At 45.3% G+C, this 22,060-nt stretch overlaps 1 protein-coding gene across 3 annotated transcripts; it reads right to left on the bottom strand.

Annotated features, from left to right (window-relative positions):
* Positions 1–1,547: 1,547 nt before the first annotated feature.
* Positions 1,548–21,996, bottom strand: Zar1l (zygote arrest 1 like). Of its 3 annotated transcripts, none has more exons than XM_075956630.1 (4): positions 11,820–12,422; positions 11,419–11,535; positions 8,506–8,580; positions 1,548–1,797 (listed from the first exon to the last, which is right to left on the bottom strand). In XM_075956630.1, exons 1-4 carry the CDS (start codon positions 12,420–12,422, stop codon positions 1,654–1,656), a joined length of 939 nt encoding a protein of 312 aa, XP_075812745.1. In that variant the 3' UTR covers positions 1,548–1,653. The 3 variants fall into 3 exon arrangements, 2 of the variants coding, with proteins under 2 accessions (XP_075812745.1, XP_075812755.1); XM_075956640.1 differs by having other exon boundaries at positions 11,419–11,511; positions 11,841–12,422; XR_012908903.1 differs by lacking the exons at positions 1,548–1,797; positions 8,506–8,580; positions 11,820–12,422 and adding exons at positions 16,953–17,078; positions 21,850–21,996 and having other exon boundaries at positions 11,440–11,511.
* Between the last annotated feature and the right edge of the window lie 64 nt (positions 21,997–22,060).

Raw genomic sequence — 22,060 nt, 5'->3', positions numbered from 1 at the left:
AGGGGCTGGAGAGATGGCTCAGCGGTTAAGAGCATTGCCTGCTCTTCCAAAGGTCCTGAGTTCAATTCCCAGCAGCCACACGGTGGCTCACAACCATCTGTAATGAGGTCTGGTGTCCTCTTCTGGCCTACAGGCATACACAGAGACGGAATATTGTATACATAATAAATGAATAAATATTTTTAAAAAATTGCTAGCTCCAGGACAGCTCCAAAGCTACAGAGAAACCTGTCTTGAAAAAGAAGAAGAAGAAGAAGAAGAAGAAGAAGAAGAAGAAGAAGAAGAAGAAGAAGAAGAAGCAGCAGCAGCAGCAGCAGCAGCAGCAGCAGCAGCAGCAGCAGCAGCAGCAGCAGCAGCAGCAGCAGCTTTACGACCTAGCGTGTCTTCCACATCCGACGTGGGCCCTAGAACATGTTAAGAACCCTTAGAACCCTTGCTATTGTTGTTCCCTCTCTCAGGTACCCTATCTCAAGGTCCCTTTTGTCACATCATCTACTCCTAGTCACTCAGTGGGTTTCCCTGTTTTAGCCCTATGCATCATGTAGTACCATCCTAGTTAGAAGGAAAACAGAAACCCAGTCATTACAGTCAGGGAGCAAGGCCTGGTCAGCCCAACTTCAAATCCCAGTTCTTCTTTATGACCTGCCTGCCTCCACCTCTCCCCTCACCTAGGAGGTGTTCATGATGTCCTGTCTCAAAAGTAGGGAGGAGGAGGAGGAAATGCAAACTGCAATCCCAGCAGGAGAGCGAGTTGGTGGCCAGTTGGGGCGAAAGCAGGACTTGTTTATTAAAAAGCCACTCTGGAGCCAGGCAGGGCGGCGCACGCCTTTAATCCCAGCACTACGGGAGGCAGCGAGCATTCCTGTTGACTATAGGACCTAGCTCAAAACAATTCGTCACATATTTAATCTCGGCACTAGGCAGGCAGAGACGGGCAGCTCACTGAGTTTGGGGCCAGCTTGTTCTATATAATGAGTTTCAGGCCAGTTAAACGCTCTGTCCCAAGAAAATTGTTAATCACTTAAAAAAAATTTTTTTTTTCTTGTATTTGTTTTGTTTTGAGATGGGGTTTGCGTGTATAGGTCTGGCTGCCTTGGAACTTGCTCTTTAGACCAGGCTGGTTTGAATTTAGAGCTCTGCCTGCTTCTGCCTTCCAAGGGCTGGATTTAAAGGTGTGGGCCACCACGCCTGCCTGACTTTTCTCCTCCTCCTCCTTTTTTTTTTTTTTTTTTTTTTTTTTTTTTTTTTTTTTTTTGGTTTTTCGAGACAGGGTTTCTCTGTGGCTTTGGAGCCTGTCCTGGAACTAGCTCTGTAGACCAGGCTGGTCTCGAACTCACAGAGATCCGCCTGCCTCTGCCTCCCTAGTGCTGGGATTAAAGGCGTGCGCCACCATTGCCTGGCTCTCCTCCTCCTTCTTATCAGTAGCTACCATTTCCTGTACACTACAGTTTTTACCGAGGAATTACCATTAATGTGCTTCTCAAGATCTATCTAGTTCACATGCTTTTATTTTATTCTATTCACATCGTACAACTGTTTCCCAACCTACAACAAGCACAAACACTCTGACTGCTCTCCATTGTCTAGGCAGAGCCAACTTGCACAGAGCACTATGCCCCTGCCAAGTCTACAGACCAGAAACTGGCCCTGCTGTCACAGGATGTATTTAAAGCTGTAAACATTGCTACAGGAGAATTTCTTGTCTTTGCAGCGACCGCAGAGCTCCTGGCGATGTGGCCTCCTGATGTCAATGTGTCTTTTCTTTTGAGGACAGGCACAACAGGATTTGGAGCAGGTCTTTGGGAGGCAAAATTAGGACAGTTAAATGATCAATTAGTGTTCCAAGTGTAGCCCGCCAACCAAAAAGACCCCTTCCCCCCACCCTTCATCCTGTAGCTGTGGCTTCCTCCAAGTTCCACAAGAAGCCTCTTTCTAACTTTCACGAAACTGCCTGTTTTTTTCCCTTCAAACGCCACCTGAATGATCACTGAAGCTGCTCATGAGAATATCACCGTGCCAACCAAGACAATAGTAAAATAAGGTGAGGTGGGCTTCTTAGAGTGTCTGTGTCATTTTACATATCTATAACCAATAGAGTTAGAGGCAGTGTGCAGGGAATCATTAAATCAAACAGGAGGGCTGTGGCCTGAAGACAGAGGACGAGCATTAGTGTTTCCCAAGCAGAAGTCTTCAGTTTACTCAACACCAGACAACAGTCACATCCTCCCTCCTCTAGTGGAGGAGCATCCTTTCTTACAAATTAATTCCAAAACGGGGTTCTGCTTGACTGGCATCATTCCAAGTACCTCATGTAGATCCATTCACCGAATTAACACCCTTCTTGTTTATTTTTTTTTAAAGATTTATTCATTATGTATAATGTTCTGCCTGCGTGTATGCCTGCATGACAGAAGGGGGCACCAGATCTCATTACAGATGATTGTGAACCACCATGTAGTTCCTGGGAATTGAACTCAGGCACCTCTGGAAGAGTAACCAGTGTTCTTAACTGCTGAACCATCTCTCTAGCCCCTTATTCCCCCTCTTTAAGAAAGAAAAAGCCATGCTGGGCGATGGTGGCGCACGCCTTTAATCCCAGCACTCGGGAGACAGAGGCAGGCGGATCTCTGTGAGTTCGAGACCAGCCTGGTCTACAAGAGCTAGTTCCAGGACAGGCTCCGAAGCCACAGAGAAACTCTGTCTCGAAAAACCAAAATAAAAGAAAGAAAGAAAGAAAGAAAGAAAGAAAGAAAGAAAGAAAGAAAGAAAGAAAGAAAGAAAGAAAAAGCCAGACCAAATGAAGTTATTCTAAAGCTAGATTTCTACTTCTTTCTATAGTGGATTAGATAATGCTTATCAAGCCTCCTGACAGTTAGAAAAGCTGAACCTAGAACAGTTGCTTAAGGCTGTGGAGAGAACAGCCAGCGCATTAATAAGGAGAAAACACAGATCTGTAAGTGAACCTAACTTAGGGACTGGTATAAAAAGTAAATAAAAGTTTTAAGATGTGTCTCCTACAAATTGGTTTCTATTTCCCACTATAGAAAAAATTTAAAAGACAATAAGATCTAAGGAAAATGGACAGATGGCTAAGCAATTGAGCCTATGTTACCCTTGTAGAGGACCCAGGTTTGAAGCCCAGTATCAACATGGTGGCTCACCACAGCCTGTAACTCTAGTTCTAGGGAATTCCCTGACCTTCTCTGGTCTCAGTTGGCACTGTACACACATAGTTCACATTCATACCTGTAGACAAAACTCCTATATACAAGATATAAATAAATATCAAGGCCCAGCAGTGGTGGTGACACACACCTCTAATCCCAGAATGCTGGAGGTAGAGACAGGCAGAACAACAAGGTGATCTCATCAAACTCCGGGACTTCACTCCTATACTATCTTACAGTACTGACTTTATGGAGTGGGGTGGACACCTGTCACCAAAGAGGCTACGGAGTCACCAGATGGAACAGTACCTGGCAGTTCTGGATGAGGTGAGAGGACAGCAACTGGAAAGGAGATGAACGAGGGGACAGGGATAAAGGGGTACACCAGAGTGAAAGAGCACTGCCCCCAGCAGCTCAGAGCTGGTCTAGCGACCCAGGGCCATACCTACTGAATAAGGATTAACCAAAACTAAGCCTGCCGGGGGCTGGAGAGATGGCTCAGTGGTTAAGAGCATTGCCTGCTCTTACAAAGGTCCCGAGTTCAATTCCCGGCAACCACATGGTGGCTCACAACCATCTGTAAAGAGGTCTGGTGTCCTCTTCTGGCCTGCAGACATGCACACAGACAGAATATTGTATACATAATAAATAAATAAATATTAAAAAAAAACTAAGCCTGCCATCACAGATCTGAAGATCTGTCTCAAAACAGACCAGCCATGGGTAGAAAACATGCACGGTCAGAAATTACTAGTGTCCATCGGCCTGTGAGAAGCGGGCACAAGTCCTAAGCCACAAGTTGGCACTACAAGCCGGGCGGTGGTGGCTCACGCCTTTAATCCCAGCACTCGGGAGGCAGAGGCAGGCGGATCTCTGTGAGTTCGAGACCAGCCTGGTCTACAGAGCTAGTTCCAGGACAGGCTCCAAAACCACAGAGAAACCCTGTCTCAAAAAACCAAAAAAAAAAAAAAAGTTGGCACTACAGATTGTTATATGCAATGCTAGCACACAATCAAAAATACCTAGGCATAGCCAGATGACAGTGGTGCCTGTCTTTATTTTTTTTAATATTTATTTATTTATTATGTATACAATATTCTGTCTGTATGCCTGCAGGCCAGATGAGGGCACCAAACCCCATTACAGATGGTTGTGAGCCACCATGTGGTTGCTGGGAATTGAACTCAAGACCTTTGGAAGAGCAGGCAGTGCTCTTAACCTCTGAGCCATCTCTCCAGCCCTGGTGCGTGTCTTTAATCCAGCACTTGGGAGGCAGAGGTGGATCTCGGTAAGTTCGAGGCCAGCTTGGTCTACAGAGCGAGTTTCAGCACAGCCAGGGCTACACAGAGAAATCCTGTCTTAAAACACAAACAAAATAAATAAATATGCCTATGAGGAGACAAAACAGCAAGCTTGACACACCAAGAGGAGAGACAACAGCCCCAAGGGAGGTCAAGTTAATAGATTTATCTGACACTAAATTTAAAATAACTATGCTTAAAATGGGAGTCATGCTACCCGCCTTTAATCCCAGCATTTCAGGAGACAGAGGCTGGCAGATCGAATTCCAGGCCAACCAAGACGTTGTCTCAAAAAACAATTTTAAAAATGACATGAAAATAACTATCCTTTCCAAATGATGATGGCACACACTGGGGAGACAGAGGCAGGCAGATTTCCGTGAGTTTGAGGCCAGTCTGCTCTAAGAGTGAATTGCAGGTCAGCCAGGGAAACACAGTAAGCTTTATCTCAAAAAAGAAAGAGAGAGAGAGAGAGAGAGAGAAGAGAAGAGAAGAGAAGAGAAGAGAAGAGAAGAGAAGAGAAGAGAAGAGAAGAGAAGAGAAGAAAAGAAAGGACTGGAGAGGTGGCTCAGTGGTTAAGAGCACCGCCTGCTCGTCTAAAGGTCCCGAGTTCAATTCCCAGCAACCACATAGTGGCTCACAACCATCTGTAATGAGATCTGGTGCCCTCTTCTGCCCTGCAGGCATGCATGTAGGCAGAATACTGTATACACAATAAATAAATCTTTAAAAAATAAAATAAAATAATTATCCTTGTTGGGCATGGATTTATAGGTCCCACCTATAAGTCCGGAATTTGTGAGCCTAATATATTGGAATGGATGTTGTTAGACCATGCTGTTCAGCCCACAATTTGAAGGCTCTGAGTTAATCTAAAGCTGTCAGTTTTGCTACTTGCTTTAAAATTTCATCTTGAAACCATTAAGACTTTTTTTCCTTTCTTTCTTTTTTCTTCCTCCCCTCCCCCCAGAGGGTTTCTCTGTGTAGCTTTGCCGGCCCTGGAACTCACTCTGTAGACCAGACTGGTTTCAAACTCACAGAGACCCGCAATCCTCTGCCTGAGATTAAAGGTATATTCTTATGCAATCTGGGTGGCCTGCTCAGGGAGGCAAAAGGCTGGTGGATCTCTCTGAGTTCAAGGCCAGCCTGGTTTACAGAATGAGTTCCAGGACAGCCAGAGATAGAGAAACCCCTTCTCAAAAAACAAAAACAAAACAATACAAAACAAACCAACAAAACAAAACAAAAACAGAGGGCCTGGGTTCTGTTGTCAGTACCAACGTGGAGGCTCACAACCAGCCGTAAAACCATAACTCCAGGTCTAGGGAAATTCAATGCCCTCTTCTGACTTCCATGAACTTATACATATCCATATAAATACATACATATATATTTAATATATATAAGTATATAAATCTTTTGTTGTTGTTTTTCAAAGGTTTCTCTGTAGCTTTGGAGCTTGTCCTGGAGCTAGCTCTTGTAAACCAGGCTGGCCTCGAATTCATAGAGATCCACCCGCGCCTGGCCTAAATAAATCTTTTTTTTAAAAAAAATAAATAACCGGGCAATGGTAGTGCATGCCTTTAATCCCAGCACTCGGGAGGCAGAGGCAGGCAGATCTACGTAAATCAGAGGCCAGCCTGGTCTACAGAGCTAGTTCTAGGATAGCGAGGGCTGTTATACAGAGAAACCCTGTATCAAAAAACGAAAACTAACTAAATAAATAATTACGAATTCTTATGCAGCCTGACTGAGTGCTCATGCCTTTAATCCTAGCACTCGGAGGGAGAGACAAGAGACTCTCAGAAGAGCTGTAAGCCAGCCTGGTCTACATAGTGAGTTCCAGGGTAGCCAGCAACAGAGACAGACCAGTCCCCATCATGGGGCTTGGGGGGGGGGCCTCCAAAAGATTAAAAAAAAGAATTCTGATGCATCCAATATTTCAATTGTTAAAATATCTGTTTATTTTATGTGTGTGTATGTGCCTGTGTGAGTTTATATGTACCACATGTGCACAGGAGCATGTGGAGGTCGGAGGCATCAGATCCCTGGAAACTGGAGCTACCGATGGCTGCGAGTTGCCCAATTATGATAGCTAGGAATTGAATCTGGGCCCTCTGCAAGAACAGTAAGCACCCTTACCCACAAGTCAACCTCCTGCCCTAGTATCTAACCTGTTAAACCTACTGTCTTCTCATAGGTCTTCAATAATGCAAATCTTCTGAACCAATTTGCATTATTACCAGCCACTATCCCATCAGGACAGGATAAGTTTAAGTCTTTGACTTCTCTATATAATTTTAATTTATATGATAAAATAAAAAAGTCACTTCAATCAAGGTGCTTGGTCCAACACACACTCATCAATATCAGTAACTTTTTTTTTTTTTTTTGATTTTCGAGACAGGGTTTCTCTGTGACTTTGGAGCCTGTCCTGGAACTAGCTCTTGTAGACCAAGCTGGCCTTGAACTCTCAGAGATCCACTTGCCTCTGCCTCCCTCAGGAGTGCTGGGATTAAAGGCGTGCGCCACCATGCCACCACCGCCTGGCCTTATGGGCAATTTTTGTTTGGATCTTCCTACTCTAAGATCCAAAGAGGAGGAATGTTCTTCTTTCAATTTTTTTCAATTACAGATTATTGATGATTATGATTCTCATTTTCATGGATTTCTTTTTTTTTAATATTTATTTATTTATTATGTATACAATATTCTCTCTCTGTGTGTATGCCTGAAGGCCAGAAGAGGGCGCCAGACCTGTTTACAGATGGTTGTGAGCCACCATGTGGTTGCTGGGAATTGAACTCAGGACCTTTGGAAGAACAGGCAATGCTCTTAACCACTGAGCCATCTCTCCAGCCCTTTCATGGATTTCTTGTAACCATTCTGTCCCAGGTCATTTCATTTTCAAAAACTTAATAACCTTTGAGGTGGTAACCTGACCCACACACAACCCTACACATACACAACCCTACACACACACACACACACACACACACACACACACACACACACACACACACACAGAGGTATTACCACAGCCTTGGGCAAGATCTACCTCCCTCCAACCCTAGGTGTCAACCCAAGAAGAACATATTGTAAGTGAAGGAGTCTAAAAATAAATGGCTGTTTGGATAAAGGTATAGCTCAGGGGCAGAGCGCTTGCCTAGCTTGCAAAGATGCCTTGAATTCAAACCCTAGTATGCTCTCTTCTCCCTGTAACCTTTAGAAGAAAGATTTCCTTAATTTTATTTATGTGTATGTGTGTGAATCTGTGTGGATGTACACGTATGCCTGCGGGTGCACATAGAGGCCAGAAGAGGGCAGAAGATCTCCTTAATCTGGATTTGCAGGCAGTTGTAAAGCTCCTAAGGTGGGAGCTGGGAATCAAACTCAGGTCCTCTGGAAGAGCAGCCACTGGGCCTTTTAACCACTGGACCTTCTTTCTACCCCAAACCTTCCTGACTCCAAAAAAAAAAGTCATCTAAACTCAGAGACTTTCCAAACCTTGAAGATGCCATGATATCCAATCAAGATTTAAGCTATAAACCTGACCCCTGGCAACCTACCACATCTTCCTTGAACTTGACATTGTGGCCTGAAGAATGGGAACATCTTCACAAGGGTTAATTCAGGCCATGGAAACAATGCATGCAAAACGGCCTAGCATTTTGATGGTTAACCATCAAAAGGGAGATGTTCCAAAGATACTGTGCATAAGCACATTACAAAAGGCAGCTTTCTGGTTTGTTTTGGTTATTGAGGAAGAGCACCAAGAAGCCCAGACTAGCCCTGAACTTCTGAATCTGCTGTGTTATAGTCATAAGGCTCATGGCTGACACAAGGAAACTTAAAAGACTGGATCTTCCCTCTCTTTCTCTCCAAAAATAAAAAATTAATGAAATTTATGATTTTATTCCTTTTCCTATAATAATCTAAGCATCCACCATACAGAAGACCGAGTATCCCCATGCCAAGACCCAGGCCTGTACGATCCAAACACTTTGTGATGGAGTCGAAGCTTTCTGTGCACTTACCTGACACTGGATTGCTTCTACTCGGTAAGGATTAAATTTCCTTTGGCACTTGCAACAGAGTTGTTTGAAATAAACCTAAAGAGAAATTGGCTTGTTTAATACAAGCTGATATATGCACACATTTCCTCGGTCCCTAGATGTTGTGTTTAATTTGCTTATTTTTTTTACTTAAAATTTTATTTTAAAATTATTATTTTTTAATTATTTAAAAGTATATGCAGTACACACAGAGGTCAGAAAAGGACACCGGATCCCTTAGAACCAGAGTTACAAGTGGTTGTTATCTGCCATGTCGGTGTCTATAAGAGCGGTGAGAGCCTTTAAGTGTTGTGCCACCTCTCTAGCCCTGCCGCCAGCTCTTTTGATACAATGTGTTCCATCACTTTATTATGTTGCTTGTCTTGTATGGAACCTCTACCCTTGAGAGATTTTTGTTGTGGTTGTTGTTGTTTGTTTTGTTTGCCAGCCTGTGTGTCTGTACACCATGAACATGGCCCAGAAGAGGCCAGGAGAAGGCTTTAGATCCCTTGGGACTGGAGCTACAGATAGTTAGGAGTCACGATGTGGGTGCTAGGACTCAAACCCTCTTTTTTTTTTAAACCCAGACCTCTGAACCAATGAGCCGATCCTCCAGTCACATACATGAGTTCCTATTTTTTTTTAATTATTCATTTTTATTTTATGTGCATTGGTGGTTTTTTTTTTCTTTAGACAAGGTTTCTCTGTAGCTTTGGTACCTGTCCTGGAAGTAGTTCTTGTAGACCAGGCTGGCCTTGAACTCACAGAGATCCGCCTGCCTCTGCCTCCCCAGTGCTGGGATTAAAGGCATGCACCACCACAGCCCAGCTCATTGTTTTTTTTTTCCTATATGTCTGCCTAAGGGTATTTGCTCCCCTGAGACTGGAGTTACAGACTGATGTGAGCTACCATGTGGGTGCTGGGAATTGAACCCCGGGTCCTCTGGAAGCATAGTCAATGCTCTTAACCACTGAGCCATATCCCTAGCCCTACATACTTTGAGGTTTTAAGCTCTAAGTTTTATCAGTCACTTACAATTTCCTTCACTTGTAAAATTGAGCTAGCATTCCTTTTTCTATAATTCTGATGACTACTCAGCAACATAGAGAGACCATAGTAGGTACTCCACAGAGCACAGCAATCACTGGGTTTGGTCAGTGTGGGGGCCAATTCTTCCTTTTGGCCCAGTCATTTTGTCCTGAAATATCTAACTTTCCACTTGCATTTAGAGCCTTATGACTACCCATCAGCGTTGTCTACGTTCTAGGCTTTGTGCATTGTCTCCTGAACATTTTCTCCCTGGTTTACTTAGCAATATCCCTGGTTTTCTTTCTTTTTTTTAAATTTATTTATTTATTACATATACTGTATTCTGCACCAGATCTCATTACAGATGGTTGTGAGTCACCATGTGGTTGCTGGGAATTGAACTCAGGACCTTCGGATGAACAGGCAGTGCTCCTAACCTCTGAGATCATCTCTCTAGCCCCTTGTTTTCTTTTTTTTAATTGAAAATAAAAAAGATAAAATAAAATCTCAACTGTGTAATCCTGGCTGGCCTGAACTTGCTATGTAGGACCAACCCCGCTTCAAACTTGCAGAGTTGGCATTTTCTCTGCCTCCCAATGCCACCATGCCTGTCCTTTCTGTTACATTAAAGCAGTGCTTCTCAACCTTCCTAATGCTATGCCCCTTTGCTACAGTTTCTCATGTTGTGGTGACCCCTAACCATAACATTATTTTCATTGCTACTTCATAAATTTCTGCTACTGTTACAACTCATAATGTTAATATTTGTGTTTTCTGATGGTCTCACGCAACCCATGAAGGACTCGACAGCCAAAGGGGTCACGACCCACAGGTTGAGAACCACTGCTTTAACGTCTTATTTGGACATCAGGATGTGGTCTGTTAGACAGACTAACCCCCCACTTCTGTGTCATTTCTGCACTGCTTCCAAGCCACGGGCGTCATTGAACCTATTACCACACTGCACTTTGGTCTGCACAGCTCCTATCAGAAGACATTGCCGGGCAGTGCTGGTACACGCCTTTAATCCCAGCACTCGGGAGGCAGAGGCAGGCGGATCTCTGTGAGTTCGAGACCAGCCTGGTCTACAGAGCTAGTTCCAGGACAGGCTCCAAGGCCACAGAGAAACCTTGCCTCGAAAAAAACAAAAACAAAAACAAAAAAAAAAAAACCAAAAAAAAAAAGAAAAAGAAAAAAAAAAGAAGACATTTATTTGTTGTTTTGAGTTGAGAAAGGAGTTATATTATATAACCCCAGTACAGGAGGAGGAGATTGGTCTTGTCTTCTGAATTAGGACCTAATGTAGCCCAGACTGGCCTTTAATGTGACCTCTGCCTGCCTCTACTTCCCAAGCGCAGAGACTGCAGGCCTGTCTGTCACACCCAGCTCCAGAGTCCCCATTTCTCCAGCCTGTTCTTTTCCTAGACACTGGAGAGGTTTTTGGCTTATTCTGTTTTGAGACAGAGTCTCACTATGTAGCTCTGGCTGTCCTGGAACTCACTCTGTAGACCAGGCCTCGAACTCACAGATCCACCTGCAGCTGTCTCTCAAGTGCTGGGACTAAAGCTGTGCCAACTTGTTTGTTTTTGAGATGTGTGTGAAGATCTTTCTATATGGCCTACACTGGTCAGGACCTGATCCTTCTCCTCTCAAGGGCTGCACTTATGAGCTTACGTGTTACAGCTCCTGGTAGTATACTTAGTTACTTATTTAGACATTGCCGTTCACATTTAATGGGAGTGTCACCATAAGATTCACCATGACTGCCTGTCAGCAAGGATGCCGAGGTGAAGAAGTGGAAACTGTGTTCTCCCACTAACACCCATGCTTTCCAGGCCTCGGCGCCCCTTCCCCAGGTTTGCTTACTTTATTGGTACCAGAGATGCACCACACGTAAGCACTCTCCCATCTGGTGTTACAATCTGTACAGTGAAAATAGCCGTATTTTGGTTCCAAAAACTGAAAATGAAGAGAAACGGGAGTCTATTAACAATGGGGGTGGGGTAGGGTGGGATCTAGCTCCTCATCTCATAACGGATAACCTAAATGTAAAGTTGACTGCCTGGGCTTCGCTTTCAGCTATTCTTTATGCGGCTCCACTAATTCAGTCAGCTGCCACCTACAAAACTCCACTTTCCTCACCAAAGGAAAGGCAGAAAAGAGACAGACTTACTGCTTTGGAAATGGAAGGAGGAAGGACGGTGCTGGTGAGGGCTTGAGGAGGGAGAAGCTACCGTGCAGCTGGAAGCTGAGCTTCCCAAGTGGACTGTGTCTGTGTTTCCACATACCAGCTTGCTTTTCCTGTCCCCAGACCTGGGGGTGTCTTCCTCCCCGACTTCCTTCAGCTGTGGGAGGCTCTCCTGCTTGTTACCATCTGGCCTCGACGTAGGTGGCAGCAACTGACTGGCCTCTGCAGGTCCTTTAAGCTCTTGGCTTCCTCTGTCTTCCTCGTCCTTAGGTAGCTGAATCAAGGCTCTCTGGTAAATCTCCGCAGGCTTCCTGAGGCTGCTTCTGTCCGAGAAGAAGCTGCTGTGTAGGGTCTGAGGCCCCAGTGAGCACTGCACCCACCTGTCCACCCGAAGGTTCACCTGTACGCCCACCTCCTTAGTGTTGGCCTTGCATAGCCGTAGGCTCAGGTTGGGGTTTATCTGGGTGAGAATGGCCTGAAGCTGAGCCCTCTTGTAAGGGTACATGCAGGACTCGGAGGCATTTGCTGGTACCATAGGCACTGGCCTGGCCAGGAAAACAGGAGGACACACGTTACTCCAGTCTTGCTGTTTACAGGGTCCCCAGAGGCTAGGGTGGTTCAGAGGCTGTGTGACCCCATAACCTTGGTGCAAGCCATAGGGAACTCGGAAGACGTGCTCCATTGGGGGAGTTTCCTCCTGGAGTTTGGGTTCTTGGTTTGCTTTCCACCCTCACCTGTCTTTTCCTCCTTGTAGATCTGGTTCGGGTAACCCAGGTTTCTTCATTTATTCCAGAGTGAGAGCTGACCCCTTCCCCACCCGCGCGGTTCCCTAATTGAAGAGGGAGCTATTCCTGTGACTACTGATTGTTTTGCTACTTTTTCAATTTGCAGGTCTCAATTTTTTTTTCCCCCGCAAGGCTGATTTTCATTTCTGTTTTCAGCAGGCTTTAATTAACTATTTCACTCACGTATTCTCTTGGTGACTATTTTGTTGATCTGGTATTGGCTGGTGAGAATGTAAATTAGTACAAGTATTAGGGGGAAACAACAGAGCTGCCTCAGGAATTAAAAACAGGGGGGCCGCAAGAGAGATGGCTCAGGGGCTGAAAGTGTGGAGTATCCTTGCCAACTTCCATTCCCAGCACCCACTCCACATTGAGGGACTCTCAAACACCTGGAACTCTAGCTCCAGACTACCTGACGCCCTTCTTGGCCTGTAACCTGTACTCACATGCATAGACACACATATACATACATAATTTTAAAAATATATAAGCAAACCTTTTTTTAGTTTGTTTGTTTGTTTTTTGAAACAGGGTTTCTCTGTAGCTTTGGAGCCTTTCCTGGATCAAGCTCTGGTAGACCAGGTTGACCTTGAAGTCAGAGAACCCCCCCCCCCCCAGTGTTGGGATTAAAGGCTTGCCACCACCGCCCATAACTTTATAGAACTTTCCTTTGAGAAAACTTTCAGAAGTTTCTTTATAGAACTTACCTCTGAGAAAGTCTAATGGATTAAAAGCATCCAGTAAGAGATTAAAATCTAGTAAATCAGGTGTGGTGGAAAGAACCTTTGGGCCGGGCGGTGGTGGCACACGCCTTTAATCCCAGCACTCTGGAGGCAGAGGCAGGCGGATCTCTGTGAGTTCCAGTCCAGCCTGGTCTACAAAGGGAGTTCCAGGACAGGCTCCAAAGCTACAGAGAAACCCTGTCTCGAAAAACCAAAATAAAAAAAGAAAAGAAACCACCTTTGATCCCAGTATGTGGATCTCTGAGTTGGCTAACCTAGTGTACTTGGTTAAGTTCCAGGTCAGTCAGTTCTGCGTAGTGTAGACCTTCTCTTAAAGAAAACAAATGCAGGGCGTTGGAGGTGCACGCCTTTAATCCCAGCACTTGGGAGGCAGAAGCAGGAAAATCTCTATGAGTTAAAGTCCGGCCTGGTCTACAAAAGCTAGTTCCAGGACAGCTCAAAAGCTGCAGAGAAACCCTGTCTCGAAAACAAAAAACAAACAAACAAACAAAAACTAGAGTAACAATATTAATAGGTCTAAATGAAAGTTATCCATTTCCACCCAACTATGGGTAACTGTGTGTAATGTCTGTCCCACTGAACTCAGACAGGAGCATGATCCTTAGTCTTTTCATTGTTTTACATGTTTTTTTGTTTTGTTTTATTTTTTCGAGACAGGGTTTCTCTGTGGCTTTTGGAGTCTGTCCTGGAGCTAGCTCTTGTAGACCAGGCTGGCCTTGAACTCACAGAGATCCACCTGCCTCTGCCTCCAGAGTGCTGGGATAAAAGGCGTGCGCCACCACTGCCCAGCTTTTTACGTGTATTTTTGTGTGTATATGTGTTTGAATTTGTGTATGCCACAACACATATGTAGAAATCAGAGAATAACTTTTGGGAGCTGGCTCTCTTCCTTTTATTGTGAGACCTGGGGATTGAACTCCCAGGTTTTAAGGCTTGGCAGCAATACCACGTGCTGGCCCAAATCCTCAGGCTTGTTTGTTTTTTGAGACGGGATTTCTCTTCAGCTCTAGAGCCCTTGCTGAACTCCTTCCTTGGGCCAGCTGGCCTTGAACTCAGAGATCCTCCTGCCTCAGTCTGGTGGGGGTTAAAGGTGTGTACTACTACACCCTAACCTTCAATCTTCTGTTAATGGTTTTAAGAGGCTGGGTGTGTCTGCCTCTACAAGATTAAGCACTGGGGTAGGTGGGGCCTATGTAATCCTGGAGGCTTTTTTAGGGCAGGGGAGACTCAGATGGAAACAGAAGCAGCCAGTACCTTCAACTTATCTTCTGGATTTCCAGCCTCCAAGAAACAAGAGCTAAGTAGACCGTTTTTTCTTTTATGAAGAATGTGGCTCTTTCTATTTCTGTGCTTGGCCCTGTGGATGATCTTTTGGGACTGGTTAAAAAGGAGAGGATGGGAGAGTATGGAGCAGCAGGCTGCTGTGAGCTGGGACTGCTGGACAGCAGACAGTTTGCTTGAAGGCTCAGAGAACCAGCACGTGGCTGGGAATGGAGACCGTGATGGCCACGCAGATGAGGTTTCCGACCACGAGAGCTATGCAGATGAAGTTTCTGACCGCGGAGGCCATGCAGATGAGGTTTTGGACCAGGAGGGCAGTGGAGATGAAGTTTCTGACCACGAAGGACGTGCAGGTGAGGTTTCTGACCACCAGAGCCATGCAGATGAGGTGTCTGCCTACGAAGGCCATGCAGATGAGGTTTCTGACCAGGACAGCCTTGCAGATGAGGCTTCTGCCCACATTGGCTACGCAGGTGAGGTTGGCCACGGATGTGACCTTTATGTCGACTATGAGAGCTATACAGATGAAGATTCTGACAGCGAAGGTCATGCAGATGAGGTTTCAGACCAGGACAGCCTTGCAGATGAGGTTTCTGACAATGAGGGCCAAGCAGATGAGGCTTCTGGAGAACGTAAGAATTCTCTTGGGAAGTGGAGAAAAGGCCATCCTTGTTACCTCGTGGCAAAGAGTTTGGCTTCCCTGTGTCCTTGTCCAGAGGCACCCTGGAAGGCTGTACTTCATTGTGACCACACCCGGTGCTTATCACTGGAGCTCTCAAAACAAAGAAGCACCCAGGAAGCTGCCTGGCTACTCTTAAAGGCTTACAGTCTAATGAGAAAAAGAAGACAGGTCTTTAAGAAAGCTTTTTTTAGGGTTCAAAGAGAGCTACTCAGCCAGAGGAGCCCTAGGGGTATAAAGAGAGCAGGCAGGAAGATTACAGCTTACCTAGGCAAACAGGGGTTGCTGGGGTTGAATCCCAGCAATAAGGATGCCTTGAAGAAATTAGAGGAGAGAGCCAAAGATGCCTTGGGATTTTTGCTGCCAAAGAGACTCCTGACTTCAGACCTGATTCCCAAGAGCCCAGTTGTGGCACCTAGAAGGCGCAGCCGTTGGAGTTCCAGTACTGGAGATGTTGCAGGCAGAAAGAATAAAGACTTGAAGTTCCAGAAGTTCTCAGCACAGCTAAAGAGGAAACCCTGGGAGGCCAGGAAGGCTGCCTTCAAGCGGGGGTCCCTGTGGAATTCGTCTGATGGGGTGATGTCTCATGGAGCTGTGGGAGTGAAGCCACATTGGAGACCACAGAAAAAGAGCAGTGATCCCAGTGTCTTCAAACACCAGCCTCAGAAAGCCACAAGCAGCATGACGCGCAAGCCTCTGGAAGTCGCGACAATCAGCTCGCCACCTTGTCTAGCAGCCACGAGGGTCGAACAAACTGGAGCATGGAGAAGCCCTTCTTCTAGACTTCAGGTAACATCTGGATCTATGCCAGAGGTGGAGACACCACAGAGAGTCGTCCACACAGAGGCAAGGCTGAGCCAAAACGTCCAGACAGAGCAACTCTCAGTGCCTCATCCACGGCAATACATACTGCGAATGACAGGGACACGATGGCCACAGAGACACAAGGACAACAGAGAAGGTGACTTGGAGAATTGGGATTAGATGTTTGCCCCATTGGCTTTTCCTCTGTCTTGAGCTCATTCTCCATCACTAGATCCTTCCTTCCTTTAGGGAAGGGAAGGTTTGTTTATGCTGTGTTAGTTCCATCTCCCTCTCCCCCCATGCCCCATTTAGGAGAAAGTAACTGGATTTGATGCTGCAGGCTCTTGGCTACAAGAGGCTGAATGGAATTTTATGTGCGAGAAGGGCAAGAGCCAGGAGTTGAGAGCTGCAGTTTGTTTGTTCCTTGAACTCATGCAGGCCTTGCTTTCTGTAAATCCTGCACTAACTGTCAGAAGAGGGAAGAACCTTAGCCGACTGTTCTGTCTAGAAATGGACCTTTCTGAAGTGCCTGAGATCATTAGAGTGGAGCCCTAAGGACTGGTTCTTGTGACTTTGGTGGGGGAGTGATAGACCTGGATAAATCCAGACCCCCCCCCCCAGCAGGAAAAAAATAGAGCCAAAAATTTAAGCAGGGAGGGAAGAATCAGAATTCTAGGATTAGCTGATTCAGTGACTCTGTTTCAAGAACTAGCTGAAGTAAATTTAGATTGCAATCTTGAAACAGGGAGTTGCCCCTTGTGATCATCACTGGTATTTTTGGAATTTTCTACAATGCCCTTGCCTACTCCCTTTGGATTACTGGGCTGTGGTTTTTCCCTTAAAAACCCCTTCTCCCAGTTACTTGTTGGTTGAACTCCTCCCCTGCGTGGGTTATGAATTCGGCCCCAGTGCACTGGTACCTGTCAATAAACGTCGTGTGATCGCAGCAAGAACGGTCTCTCGTGAGTTATTGGGGGAGGGGGGATCATGTTGTCCTGTGACTTCAGTTAGAGTCTCCTCACACCGGGGTCTTTCAGGAGAAGTGTCTGTATGAAGAGATGCCAGGCGTCCCATTAAAAGGGGATGCCAGACTTGGTGACATATTGTTTGGATTCCTAGTTTCCCAGACTGTGAACCAAATAAACTTTATAAAGTGGCTGGCTTCAAATAGCTTGTTATGCTACTGAAGAACTCATCTTGTGTGTGTGCGAGAGAGATACCATATCAGTGCCTGGTGCCTGTTGAGGCCAGAAGTGGGCATCAGATCCCCTGGAAGTAGAATCATGGATAGTTGGGAGCCACAGTGGTGTACTGGGAATCAAACCCAAGTCTGGTTAGCCATTAAGCATCTCTTCAGCCCTACATCTTATTTTGGTAGATCCTTTTTTAATGGGATAGAGTCAGTTTCTGTTTTCAACATAGGAAGTTTGAAGGATCTGAGATAGTCATCCGAGCAGAAGATTGGAAGGCTGGTGAACTTGGGGTAAGGTTCTGATTCAGAAGGCCTGGAGTCTGTGATACAACAAATCTAACACATTCTCAGAGACTCAGTGCTACAGGGACTCTCTACCCATCGCTGTGAATCACAACAGAGATGAAAGAGTCCAAGAGGCACAGGAAAGAGGAGTGATGTAAGCAAAGACGTGACAGGGGTTCTCTGTGTAGATTTGACTGTCCTGGAACTCGCTTTGTAGACCAAGCTGGCTTCGAACTCAGATCCGCCTGCCTCTGCCTCCCTATTCAAGTGCTGGGATTAAAGGCACTGGCCAACGTGGAGCTGACAGTGAACCCTGGAAAGGTTCTGTGGGATGGTGCATGGGGACTGGGGCTAGAGGCAGTTGATTCTGAAACTTGGGCTTTTAGAAAACAGAAACTTTTTGCTGGTAGCTATAAGGGCATTTGGGAGGCAAGGAAGCACCATGCTCCTTGAATCATTTCTATGTGCGGGAATCACAGGTGTGAGCTACCATTCCCAGCTCTGATTTTTCTCTTTGGTCAATAAGATGATTGAAAGTTATAGTCTTGGGTCTGGAGAGATGGTTCAGGGGTTAGACCTCATGTTGGTCTTGTAGAGGACCTGAGTTCAAGTCACAACACTTGTGTCAAGTGGCTCACAACTGCCTGAAGTACAGCTCCAGGGGGACCGGACTCCTCTGGTTTCCGCAGGTATGTATAGCCAAGTGCGCATCCCATGCAAATGCATGCATAGCACACAGAATTGAAAATTTACAAAGAAGAGATAGGGGCTGGAGAGATGGCTCATAAGTTAAGAGTACCGGCTGCTCTTCCAGGAGACCAGGGTTTTATTACTAGCACCCACATACAAGGGCTCTCCGTCACATGTAACTCCCATGTTTTCTTCTGGCTTCTGCACGCAACTGCATGTACATGGCACACATAACTGCATACATATACTCAGACGCACACACATGTAAAATAATGAAGTCATTTTCTTATTTTGGTGTCTACTTCCAAAGGCTGTGCTTGTGTCTGGATTGAGGGGCCATACGCTGCACAGGCGTGGTGTATGTCATTCACAGAATCCTCACAGAATACAGTATACCTCAGAGCCACATGCAAAACTCCAAAGGCGTGTCAAAGGCAAATATTTTAATTCACTGGAAATAAAATCCATGATCAACATGGTTTTTGTCCTTTTTTTAAGTCTAAAGGCAATTCTGAACAGAATTATCAATCAAGATTACATCACAAAAACTTGAAATGTATTTACACGGTGAATAAGTTACATAGATAAACTCTGACTCTGCTTTGGATGTGCAACAGATTCACATGCCCACATCGAACACTCAGCAGCACTACGCTCAAGGGAGAAACTTTGTAAGAATGGCCTTTTACACATATATTACAAAGAAAACATGACATTATTCTTAAAGTGGCAACTCATATCTTCCCTTTATGATTCTACTTCCGGCTATCCAAATGGCTACTAAAAGATGCATGCATGGCAGATTAAAGTACTTGGGTCCCACACCACAGATTTGGGCAAAGAATACATCTTTAGGGAACTAATGACAGCATGAAATTTTAATTAGATTCTGGACCTGCACTATTCCAAACACTCCACAGTCATTGAGTTTAAATCAATAGCCGTTGTAGACGCACCCTTTTCCTAGGGATTCCCCCTCGTACGAAACTGTACTAGATCAAGATTAGCTAAGAGAATAGATTTGGTATTCTCCGTCACACACCTATACACAGAAGGCAACTATGTGAGGGTGTGCTATGCTAACTATGTGACTTGTGTTTATTATTCACAGTATTCATTATTCACATCAAGATGTGGTGCATATTATATATGGATGAAAATGATAACTGGAAAACAATTAGTGAAACGAATCCTATAATTCTTGGTAGTAAACAAGGTGAGCAACTGCCCTCAAAGATACAGAGTATGGCAGAGGTGCGGTGGCTGTGAGGCTCCTTGTGCCGAGAACAAGAAACATAGTCACAAGCTGGCGAGGGCCAGGAGTGTGCGATAAGGAAACATCTTTCAGGTGAAGTGTGTTACCGGTTCTCATTACCCCAACTGCTCCATCTTCATGAGACATCTCTCTCCTCCAACTTCCCCAGAGAGGAAAGCACCTTTTTTTTAAAGTATATTTTTTTGTTTTGCTTTTTGAGACAGAGTCTCTCTGTGTAGCTCTGGCTGTTCTGGAACTCACTATAGACCAGGCTGTGCTTGAACTCAGAGATTTGCCCGCCTTTTCCTCCAGTGTGCAGCACCACCATCTGCCTCCAAGTAGAAATTTATTATTATTTATTATTATTATGAATGTTTATTATTTTATGTATGTGTGCTTTGTCTTCATGTAGACCTGCACACCAGAAGAAGGCATCAGATCCCATTGTGAGCCACCTAGTGGGTGCTGGGAACTCAGGATGTCTGGAAAAGCAGCCAGTGTCCTTAACTGCTCAGCCATCTCTCCAGTCCTAATTATTTATAGGGTCAATGCAGACTTCACAAGGGAAGTACATGAAGTCAAATGGATATGAACTCAAAACTTGGGACTATTACCAAGTTAGTTTTTTTTAAAAAGGTGTGTGCCACCACTACCTGACTAGGGAATTGTTTTTTTTAAAACTGTATTTATTTATTTAGTATAGAGTGTTCTGTCTACATGTATGCCTGCAGGCCAGAAGAGGCACCATATCTCATTATGGGTGGTTGTGAGCCATCATGCAGTTGCTGGGAATTGAACTCAGGACCTCTGGAAGATCAGTCAGTGCTCTTAACCGCTGAGCCATCTCTCCAACCCTACTTGATTGAATTTTTACCACTGGACAACACTAAACATTTTATAGTAAGAAACATTTAGTAAGCTGGGCGATGGTGGCGCACGCCTTTAATCCCAGCACTCTGGAGGCAGAGGCAGGCGGATCTGGTCTACAGAGACCAACCTAGTCTACAGAGCTAGTTCCAGGACAGGCTCCAAAGCCACAGAGAAACCCTGTCTCGAAACCCCCCCCCCCAAAAAAAACATTTAGTAAATAACAGTTTATTATTAGATAATACCACACACACCTCTTCTTTGCTAACTAGACCTACATCAAAAGTTTTAGGTTTGTTTGTTTGTTTGTTTTTACATTAGTGAGGCTTCCTGATACAACTAAGGATGACTGATTACCAGACAAAATGATACCAGTGAGCCAAGCAGGCTTTTCCCAGCAGTCTTTGTTGTAGTGCTGAGGATCTAACCCAGGGTTCTGCAATTTGCTCGCTATTGAGCATATTCCCCAAACCCAGGGCATTCTTTTTGTAATCCAAGTAGAACTTTTTACTGCATAAGCATGCTCTGGAAGAAGCAAGGCCCTCGAAGATCTCACTTGCTGAATCCAACTGAAGGCTTTCTAAGGTTAAAACAATAAATCCAAAGGAAGCCGCGATGCACCGGGCTTGTTACCCTGGAAATTCAGGGCTGAGGTTATGTTTCAGTTTCCCAAAGTCTCACAAAACAGGGTGATCACATCCTAAAATTGTAAAAGATAGTACCTAGGCCTGCAGAAAGGAGTTCTTATTGTAGGACTCTTACCCAACCTAGTGGCAAGAGTCACACCTTGCAACCCACGCCAGGTCCTACCACCTGCCCTCAAGAAACCAATTAAAAGAGCCAAATTAAAAGCGGAAAGCAGGGCTTTGGGAAGAGGGGAAAAGAGATCCAGCGAACCAGCCCAAAGTCCTGAAGTGAGATTAAAGTGTAAAGAAAAGGCCAAGGGTATCACCTCTAAGCAGACACAGAAGATAAAGGAAAATAAACTACCAACAAAATTTCCATTTATAAGAGACCAGTATTGGTGTGGGACACCCCAAGACCAAGTTCTCAGCATAAAGATTTATTTGCCCCGTGGGACAGAGGGCAGGGAATTAGAGACAAAGACACAAGGGAGAAGGGGACAGGAACAAGAGAGAGGGAAAGGGGTATTTGTCCCCGAGGGGGTCAAAGGACTGCCTCTAGATAGAGACAGAAAAATGACAAATTATAAAGGTAAAAAGGGAAATTCCGTGTTAGAAAGAAGTGTTTAACTTTTATTGGACATATTAATTAGGATAGCCAAAGGGAGCTTTTGATTGCTGGAATTCAATATTTTGATTGTTGGTCCTTGGTAGTCAGCCTCAGGAGGAAGAAGTGGTCAAATAAGGGAATAGACCTTGGCGGTCAGCTTTAGGAATGTAACCTAATGGACCGAGGAAAAGGGGGAGGGCGAGGCCGGCCAGAGACCTGTTTGCCACGCTAGAGATGGCCAGAGTCCCTTCTCTACCCACATCAAGAAGGAAAGAAGTCACAGAGACCCGCTCACTTGTTGTCCCCAAGGCGCCGAGACCAACGTGAGCTCGAGGGGTAGAAGAGGTGTCGGGAGTCTGAGTGCTGAGGATGGGCGAGCGTTCCACTCGGCGGGGAGCGGGCTAATCCGGGAGGCCCGGAGACCGCCGGGAACAGCGACGGAGTAATCCGCTCCCTTCACTTCCGGGCGGCGCTCGCACTGCGTCCCTGCGTCGCCGAATCATGAC

This window comes from Microtus pennsylvanicus, chromosome 1 (genome assembly GCF_037038515.1).
Source record: "Microtus pennsylvanicus isolate mMicPen1 chromosome 1, mMicPen1.hap1, whole genome shotgun sequence".
Classification (NCBI taxonomy): Eukaryota; Metazoa; Chordata; class Mammalia; order Rodentia; family Cricetidae; genus Microtus; species Microtus pennsylvanicus.
Note: the sequence above shows the minus strand (reverse complement) of the source record. Positions and strands in the feature narration are given on the sequence as shown.

Coding starts and splice junctions, on each gene's coding strand:
- Zar1l (XM_075956630.1), bottom strand. CDS start 12,422: ATGGAGCACGTCTTCCGAGTTCCCTATGGCTTGCACCAAGGTTATGGG. Junction 11,536..11,819: donor TATGTGGAAACACAGACACA/GTCCACTTGGGA, acceptor CATTGTTAATAG/ACTCCCGTTTCTCTTCATTT. Junction 1,798..8,505: donor TAGAAGCAATCCAGTGTCAG/GTAAGTGCACAG, acceptor TGCCTCCCAAAG/ACCTGCTCCAAATCCTGTTG.